The 9,935-nt window shown below is 41.8% G+C and overlaps 1 protein-coding gene across 1 annotated transcript in view; it reads left to right on the forward strand.

The window, feature by feature from the left end:
• The first annotated feature begins 6,008 nt into the window (after window positions 1–6,008).
• The window catches only part of LOC104949272 (lamin-B receptor-like), a 21,445-nt gene continuing 17,518 nt past the window's right edge, over window positions 6,009–9,935 (forward strand). Inside the window, exons 1-7 of the mRNA XM_010775606.1 lie at window positions 6,009–6,479; window positions 6,634–6,828; window positions 6,907–7,010; window positions 7,237–7,362; window positions 7,470–7,638; window positions 7,787–7,867; window positions 7,958–8,080. Coding sequence (XP_010773908.1) covers window positions 6,437–6,479; window positions 6,634–6,828; window positions 6,907–7,010; window positions 7,237–7,362; window positions 7,470–7,638; window positions 7,787–7,867; window positions 7,958–8,080 — 841 coding nt within the window. The 5' untranslated portion in view covers window positions 6,009–6,436. The remainder of the gene's footprint in view (window positions 6,480–6,633; window positions 6,829–6,906; window positions 7,011–7,236; window positions 7,363–7,469; window positions 7,639–7,786; window positions 7,868–7,957; window positions 8,081–9,935) is intronic.

Consider the following 9,935-nt stretch of genomic DNA (forward strand, 5'->3'; position numbering starts at 1 on the left):
TCCGCTCATTTCTCCGTGTTATTGTCCAAAGTTAATGTAAAGTTGAATAATGTACTTCATTTGAATGTAATAATTATGTTGGTTGTTGTTTGTGGAAGCGCCAGTGAATGAGCCCCATTAACTGAGTTTTAAACATCACTTTAAATGGAAGATCCCCATAGGCCCCTCCCACTCGATCGGATCAGCGATCGGTATTGGCCGATACTGATTCCGGCGATCGGCCCCAAGATTGGCTATCGGAGCATCCCTATTATTTATATTTCTGGGGAGTTTAAGAGACAGTGTTTGGCTGCACATAGAGATGCATTTCCAGATTACAATCAAGAACCCTTAAAGCTCACCCTCTGTTTTTTAGAAGCGGTAAAATAAAACAAATTGCGATCACATGCTAATGCTGTGGTATTCTTCATCTTAACCACTACACCACCAAAGATGCAATGCATTTCAGGTGGCATTACTGCAGTTTGTCATAACCACGGTAGCCATGTAGAAGGTCCTATCTGTGTTTCGTTTGCATCATAGTAGACTCTGTGGACTTTGATCCGTCATATTATAATGGATTTTAAGGTATTGTAGAACTACCAGGGGTAGACATTAAGGGTCAAATTCCACTGGCCCTCCAGGCATAGAGTCCAGCGATTTATAAACACTTTTCAGGATGTTTTCTTTTTTTCTTTTAGCTGATCCAAAAAAAGACTGAATTTGTTTCAAACTGTGAGTTTTATGATCCATTGTAGCTCTAACACACACACACACACACACACACACACACACACACACACACACACACACACACACACACACACACACACACACACACACACACACACACACATCTGGATACAGTGACCCTAATCCCTTCACGTTATCAGTGAGCATCAGTGTGTGAAGTCATGTGGACTGGTATGAGTCGGGGGGCTGAGATCCGCTGATGAGAACATCTCCACTAGACGCATATCATCCTTTCACACCCGACCCACCACTGCCTCGCAACCCGCATTAGATCAGAAGCTGTTTAGTGGAGAGAGAAGGTTGACTATATATAGCATTTCATGTAGACAAAGCACTGTTTTGTCAAGATAGAAGATACCAGTCGGAAGTAATATCTAGTCTCACTTTTCAGCCTTTACAGTTGTGACTGCTGCCAAACTACTACTAGAGGTTTCATAGAAAATCTGTTCTCTGGATATATAGAGAACAGATTTTGTTAATCCAAAGTGTTTCTTCCAGCTTTTTACTATTGAATGTTATTTCAGTATGTGTTGGCACAAACCAGGAATTGAGCCTGATACCCACTGATATTGATACTAATTAAGCTGCATCATTAATACAGTCTATAATAAAGGAATTATTTCATGCTCAACAATGGTTATCAATTACAAAGTCACTGTTTTTCTCATGTCTGTCTTTATTTGTTTGACTTTCTGTAACATGACTTCTGATTGGGCGCGCTTAAACCTCAAAAGTATTGATTGGGGACGACAAATTCAAAACATAATCAAAGGAGTATCTCAAAGACAAAAGTAAAGTGAACAGGAGCATTATGTTTTCAAGATGAAAGGGGGTCGACGTGTCGTGGAGTGATTTAATTGGGGGCTGTTTTGCTCCTTAGTTTCAATGAGTAACTGTATGATTATCTTGAGTTGGAACTTTAAACCACTGTCTGTTTTTTCTAAATGTCCATATTAATGTTTTTCTTTGTCCCTTTTAGTATTTGCTTGACCTAAATCCACTGAAATATATGACACAGTGTGTTTGACATATGGAATCTATCTAATGTGGATTTCACAGTCTCTGTAGACATACTTTATTATTTCTTTACACTGTATTTGGACTGTGGCAGGCAGCACTGAAATGCCTTCCAGATCCCAAAGTCATTCTGATCTTTCTCATGAAAGTCATTGAGGTGTAGGTCAGACTTTGTTGGCTGAATACTTGTCTTTTTTCATGTTACCATTAGACCTCCTCCTCACTGTTATCCTGACTGGCTCTCAATAGATTCATTCAACTTCTGCAATTTACAATGCAGCTTTTTCTCTTTTCTTGTTGTGCGGGTATACAACAGTTTATATACACATAGCTAATTGTATAGTCTTAGCACACATGCAAAACATATAATTAAAATGGATTTTGAACGAAGTGATTGAATATATCCCACAGTCAGTTTTTGGCAACATTGTACATATAGAAGCATCTTGTTAGCCTTTTCTGGAATGTTTTACCTTCACACGACACAGTGACTAAATATTGGACGGTGTCAGTGTGTTACTTTGGAAACTCAGAATGTTGAGAGAAATGTTTTCCAACAGCTTTCTTTTTGAGCTTTTAGCTGTGTTAATAAAAGACATACATGCCGTGCAGTAAAAGATAGAAGTTGTTTGTATCTGTTTAGTCACAACATCTACACTATTCGGGTTTCCGTAATCCTGCTTACAAACAGACAAACAAACCGCCTAACTGTACTGGAAACCTATCCCCGCGGCAGAGGTTACTAGAATGCAGTAAGCGACCATTATTAAGCTTATCCTAATGTACAGATCGTTCTTTTTGGCATCTTAAATTCATCTGTTCTTTTCTTTAAAGTTGCTTATTGCCTCATAAAACTAAATACATGACTCTTCACTTGCTGTCTTCCAGTTTGTGCTTAATTGAACCCAGGTGGTCAAAGGATAGCCTGCTTCCAACACATTACTGTGCTCTCAATAATATAGAAAAGGCTTCCTGTGTTTAAGCCTGGCAAGACAGCAGTCATGTAGGTCAACAGGTATAAGCCTGCATTTACCATTTGCAGCTAAAGGCAAGTGGGGTGGAAGAGAAGGCAGTGGGATGTAAGCATCATACAGAGAGAAAGGATATTGCAGGGGGAAGTGATAAAGAGGGAAGAAAGGCCAACGATTGGTCCACGCAGACTGTAGTGGTGGTCTGATAAATGTTTTATAAGTATCACTCCTGGGTTTGTAGGTTAGACTTATCTTTCCTCTCACATGTGTGGGATAATGGTGGAGATGTGAGTCACACTGGGCTGTGTTGTCGAGATAACTGCCTGCATTGTGTGTCTGTTATTTTTCCAATACAATTAACGAGCAATGCAATTAACAAGCATTACGTTTAATTTAGAGAGAATGAAAGCATTTAATTTATGAAATCTGTGGCTGCAATCTTGCCTGATTTGTTTACGTTGCCATGGTTGCAGTTGTGCAGTGGTGTAAGCAGATAAAGATGTGTGTACAAATGTCTTCCTGCAGAAACACTTTTGAAAGGTGTTAGCAAAAGGTTGCAAATGACTTTTATATTAACATACCATTTCAAGCGGTATAATTATTGCTATGGAGCAGAGATATCATTTTGATACTCTTGCAAAATCAAGATCAAGATGTCCCTTGTTTGCACATGTTCTTTATCCTGTCCACAAGTACATGCTCACATTAACTTTTGCTCTTTAAAACGAGGTCATAATAGTGCCTCTCCGCTGCAAGTGTGTGGCTTTCAAAGGATTAATTGTCATACTAGAAGGGGCTGGAAGCCGCGGTGTAAACTTGATAGACCTCTAGTGTAATTCTGAAATTCAGAGGCCGCATCATCTGTCCAAGCTGACATTTTTCTTGGTGTCCTTGGCTGAAAAGTGAGGGATTGATACGCTGTCAGAGCCGTGTTATCCAGCTCATAAACAGCAGGCTTTGCCACAGCTTTTAAGAGGCATGACCCCCAATATAGCAGTACCACAAATAGAACCTGTCCCACTTTTTCACAGGTCTTAGTTCGACAAAAAAGCGGTCAAATGGCTGATGAATGAAGAGATGTCAAAATTTAATTTGACTATTTAACCCACTCCTAGAGTATTCATTTTTATAGTCAAGCAACCACACCTTTGCAAAACAGGCCTGTCGAGCTTTGAATTCCTCCTGAATTCACCGGCCGAGTATGGAGGGTAGTGTCTATGTAATCAATGGTTTGTTTTGCAGCTCTAATGTAAACTGCAAATTACAATTATGATCTATATGGTTCATGGGGAGGATGCTGACTTTTTGTCTAGAGAATGTAGCTAGCGTCAGTATTTCAGCATGTCATCATGTATGTAGCCATCATGTGCACATGTAAGATCCCTTTACAGTAAACGTTATCTCATTAAGTTCTTCAGGTCTAGAATGTGGAGAGTTATTAAATACATGTAGCTGGCGTTAGCTTAAATAGCTAGCGTGCTTTAGCTGATACGATATCTAGCCGATCAAATATTTATATATTCCTCAGCTCTTATATACACACACATACACATACAGTGGGGCAAAAAAGTATTTAGTCAGCCACCAATTGTGCAAGTTCTCCCACTTAAAAAGATGAGAGAGGCCTGTAATTTTCATCCTAGGTACACTTCAACTATGAGAGACAGAATGGGGGGAAAGAATCCAGGAAATCACATTGTAGGATTTTTAATGAATTAATTGTTAAATTCCTCTGTAAAATAAGTATTTGGTCACCTACAAACAAACAAGATTTCTGGCTCTCACAGACGTGTAACTTCTTCTTTAAGAGCCTCCTCTGTCCTCCACTCGTTAACTGTATTAATGTCACCTGTTTTAACTCGTTATCAGTATAAAAGACACCTGTCCACAACCTCAAACAGTCACACTCCAAACTCCACTATGGCTAAGACCAAAGAGCTGTCAAAGGACACCAGAAACAAAATTGTATACCTGCACCAGGCTGGGAAGACTGAATCTGCAATAGGTAAGCAGCTTGGTGTGAAGAAATCAACTGTGGGAGCAATTATTAGAAAATGGAAGACATACAAGACCACTGATAATCTCCCTCGATCTGGGGCTCCACGCAAGATCTCACCCTGAGATCTTGCGTGGAGCCCCAGATCGAGGGAGATTATCAGTGGTCTTGTATGTCTTCCATTTTCTAATAATTGCTCCCACAGTTGATTTCTTCACANGTGTGTGTGTGTGTGTGTGTGTGTGTGTCAACCATGCTCCGGGGTCTTCTTCGCTGCTTTTGGTGTATTTCGGGCGGCAGCAGCGCCACTTGCAGGCCTGACATATGTACTACATCGTTTCCAGCTTTTCCAGCGGTCTAGTGTGAACGGACACGTTAATGAATCGAATGCGTGTGAACGGAAGCCTTTTTTGCGCTTGCGTATGCGTTTTACCGTATGCGTCCTCGTGGGGCCCGGGTCTAAGCCAAACTATATCCGGTCACAGTGATCTGCTATTTTAAAGTAAAGTCAACACATATCGACCCTAAATATAGTCTATATTAAGAACGAGAAAAGTCTTAACATATATATCCTTTTTTGTAAACATATAACAAATGTGTGAGGTTGATGACGTCAGAGTATCGTCCTATGTGCCAGGGCTTAGCCCCGGACAGCCCCAGCCCAATTGAACCCCTCGGTATTTGTGAGGGAGCTCCTATACGGCATTACCCCGCTGAAGCTCACCAAAGTTTAACATATTTCATAGTTCAAAGTTTTGTCAATTGTTTTGTTTATTGGTCAAATACTGGTTTCTAATGGTTTCTGAGGAGTTTTACTGGAATGAAAGAGCACAGAGTGTACAGAAGCAAAAAAGCAGCATACTGCATTAAACCTGACCTTCACAGAGAGGTTGAAGTTCATGTGGAAAGGAGGTTTCAGTAGTCTGTCTGCACTCTGTTTAGTTTTGCTATCTTACAATCAATATAGTAAATGTGAGGTAAAGTGTGTTGCCAATGTAACCGGTTAGAACTCCAAGTGGCGATGAGGTCTTAAAATGTATGGAAAGGGTCTTAAAAAAGGTCTTAAAAGGTATTAAATTTGACTTCAGGATTCCTGCATATACCCTGTACTAAGAGAGAACAATTCAATATTTAAATGATCAAATTAAATTTTTTGGGTATCCTTTGAACTGTCTGTTTAAAATTAATCGAAGCATCAGACAAAAAAAGCTTTTGAAAATAATATTATATTTTGATTTAGGTCAAAATATTATATTTGTAAACGTGAAGAGTCAGTGCCTCACCAGCCATGAACCTCACTGCAGAAGCTTATATATAGACATCTAAGTTTTCTGTGCCCCACCACTTTTGTACATATAGAAACGCCACTGAGCAGGAGTAACAGTGACTCAGATGCTACACTGGAACACAGAGCTCCTGTTCTTTGCATCCTGTGTCATCGCTCTCTTGATATCTTACACACAAGATAATAATAAGACTTACAATGACATTTCTATTTTGTTTTAAGTTATCAGTTCAATTAGTACAGCTAGTAAGCTGAGGTGTGTCGTTTCATAGAACTCCTGGTCACCTTTAAAATCACCCCAGTACGATGAGGACAGAAGCCTCCAATAAACACAGACCAGTGACATTATCAAGTGGCTCCATATATTTTAGCATGCATGTGTTAACTCCAACTACACTTAACAAAATGTGTTTGTGTCTCTAGCTGAGCGAGGGCATGCCGCTGCGCTCTGGGGAGAGGCTGAAGTACAGAACCAATGGTGAGCCTCCAACTGCCAGCCTTACTTCACTTAAGTCTCAGTTAAACAAAAGGATTGAGTGTTCACTACCACTCACTCCCTTTGGTTGTTGTTTTATTTGAATTTCAAGTTTTTTTTCTTTTTCTTGCCCAACCGTATCTGTGTGTCCGTGCAGGTTTCTTTGCCATGGTGGTGAGTTGTGTGGCAGTAGCAGCAGCGGTGCAGCAAGGTGCTGACCTCACATACATCCACAGCCACTTCCTGCAGCTGGCTGTGGCCTCCTTCCTGATCTCCGTCCTGCTCAGCAGCTACCTTTACGTCCGCTCTGGGCGTGCTGCTGCAGAGCAGCTGGCACTGGGCGGCAGCTCTGGTGAGTTCCCTTATGCAGCTGTTATTCACTCTTTCCTTTTGTGCTCAGCTGTCTCATTTATTTTCTTTATTTCATCAGGAAATGTGGCTTATGACTTTTTCAAAGGACGTGAGCTCAATCCACGAATCAAATACTTTGATCTAAAATTCTTCTGCGAGATGCGCCCTGGTCTGATTGGCTGGGTGAGTTCACGGAAAACCAAAAAAAACCATTTGTCTTAAAATACACCCAACGAGCACTCAAAGTAGGAAGATTATTTGTTGTTATTGGATTTGCATTGCCAGATGCATGGGCTGTTCTGATGTAGCATCATTGGTCTTTAAAGCCTTGAATGAGTTGGCAGGTGTTACAGCTTTCTGAATGCTCCAAAAAAAACCTATTGTTTTGGATTTGTGTGTCATTGTTTAGTGTCTGATCAACTTTGCGCTGGCGCTGGCGGAGATGAAACGGCAGGGTCTGGAGGCTCCCTCTCACGCCATGATCCTGGTAAACCTCTTCCAGCTGCTCTACGTGGCCGATGGCCTCTGGAACGAGGTATGACACACAGCACACAAACATGTTCACTCCAACATGAACAAAGAAAGAAAACAATTACATAGATTATCATGTTAACAACTTCTAAACTCTGTGTGTGTGTCCAGGAGGCCATCCTGACCACCATGGACCTAATGCACGATGGTTTTGGCTTCATGTTGGCGTTTGGAGATCTGGTGTGGGTGCCCTTCACTTACACCCTGCAGGCTTACTACCTGGTGAGCCGGCCCACCCCGCTGAATCCCCCTGCCCTCGCTGCCATTGTCACACTTAAACGTAAGTGTCAAATTGAATTCACTCAACATTTTGCCTAGCTTAGATAGAGAAAACTGTTAAGTCCTAGAGAGATGATCTTAACATCTCAGTGTTCATTTCCTTTCCGGTTTCGAAACTGAAATTAAAATGTTCTGTGTCTCTCATTTAGTTATTGGATTCTACATCTTTAGAAAGTCCAACTCTGTGAAGAACGCCTTCAGGAGAAACCCATCAGACCCCCAACTTTCCCGTAAGTTCTGCTGTTTCCCTGCAGCTGATGTCAAAACACTCACTGCTTTGTCCATATCTGATTAACCTCTGTGTGTCTGCCTCCCTGCAGACCTGAAGACCATCCCCACAGCTACAGGGAGGAGTCTGCTGGTGTCTGGGTGGTGGGGGGTGGTGCGCCACCCTAACTACCTGGGGGACCTGCTGATGGCTCTGGCCTGGTCCCTGCCCTGTGGTGAGTGGGTTTTTTGTTGACCCTCTGACACTAATGGCGCATTTCCACTGCAGCACGTCGTAGCACGGTTTAAGCTTTTTTTTGCTTTTCCACTAGGAGTAGTTCCGGCTCAGGGCAACTTTTTCACCTTTTTTCTGGCCCTCCAAAATCGAGGTTCTTACCGGGCCAACAACCGGGCTGAATATGCTAAACTAGTGACGTAAACACTCTCGACTGCTGAATGGTCAGAGAGAATCGCTGGCAAGGGGGCTACAACTACAACAAAATGAACATATTTGACCGTGATTTAATTGTAATACATGTTTCAAAAATGATGCTGAAGTAACAACATATTGATACCGGTTAGTAAAAACCATGAATTAATGCTTTGACAAGTCTGCAGACAGACGGCAGGAGAAAAACCTTTTAAAATGCGTGTTTTCTGAGGCTAAGCTAACGTTGTATGCTCCGACCATCCACACTCACAACAAGGGCCTCAGGGGTCTTCTTCAGTGCTTTTGGTGTATTTTGTGGCAGAAGTACAGCGCCACTTACAGGCCCGGCATATGTACTACAGCGTCTCCAGCGCTTTCGAGTGGTCTCGTGCGGAAGTAGAGCGCCACTTACAGGCCCGACATATGTACTACAGCGTCTCCAGCGCTCCCGAGCGGTCTCGTGTGAACAGAAGACATTTTTGATATCGTATTTGGTTATTTTTGCGTTTCGTATGCGTTTGCGGGTAAATGGGGTCTAAGCTCCATGGTAGTTTTTTGCTTTTTAATTTTTGCATATGAGATTTGATTTGTAATGTCCTATTAGTGGGATATATTTCTTAACATTGGCCACACTTTCTCTTATAGCCACACATTCCATGTTGTTGGCTGATAGAACTAGTTGATTTGTAGGTAAACACCTTCCCTTCTTCAGGTTTTCTGCATATGAAATGTAATATTGGGACTCATTTTTATCTCTAAGTGGGTCAGGAAGTTGAAAATATTACTGTAATCAGGTGTTGACCTGAGAGGCCTTGTGAATTATGGTTTGCTACATCTTAGTGAAATCAGTGACAAAAAAACACACACACACAGGCCCCAGCTGAAGCAATAGAAGCAAAGATACATGCAATAAAACACATACACTGACAATGGTGCAACAGTTGGGGGGGTGAGCAAAGGTCTTAGGCAAAGTTGGACTGAAGCTGCTACCTTGTGATGTTGCGTTCAAGTGCAGGCTGTGTGTGAGCGTGCATGAGCTTGTGTATTGTAAAGCTGAATGAGTGTGATCAGAGGTCTTATGTTAAGGACAGGCCTGCTAACTAGGCCAACAGCTGCTTCCTTGGCTATTCATCTCAAGTCCGCTTTGAAGCCCTTTTTTCCTTTTATTTCACCACAGGAGCATTTTGTATATGAATGGACACTGAGATGTGTAAACACACAATTGTCCAGGTGTCTGCTCCAAGTCTGTTATGAGTTATGTATTCAAATAGATGCAGCATATTCACTGTGCTTTGAAATCGGTGGTGTGTGTGTGTGTGTGTGTGTGTGTGTGTGTGTGTGTGTGTGTGTGTGTGTGTGTGTGTGTGTGCTTCCCTTTGATGGTGAACAGAAGGCCAGTTCTGTCGTTCAAAGGGATCCTCTATTTCTCTTATATGTATTCCGTCTTTCCTTAACATAACAAATTGCAAGAAATATGTTGGAAACTAACACACACACACACACACACACACACACACACACACACACACACACACACACACACACACACACACACACAACAACACACACACACCACACTACACAACACGACACACACACACTACAACAACAACACACACACACACACACACACACACACACACACACACACACACACACAC

This window comes from Notothenia coriiceps, unplaced genomic scaffold (assembly GCF_000735185.1).
Source record: "Notothenia coriiceps isolate Sejong01 unplaced genomic scaffold, NC01 NC01_scaffold00015822, whole genome shotgun sequence".
In the NCBI taxonomy this organism is placed as follows: Eukaryota; Metazoa; Chordata; class Actinopteri; order Perciformes; family Nototheniidae; genus Notothenia; species Notothenia coriiceps.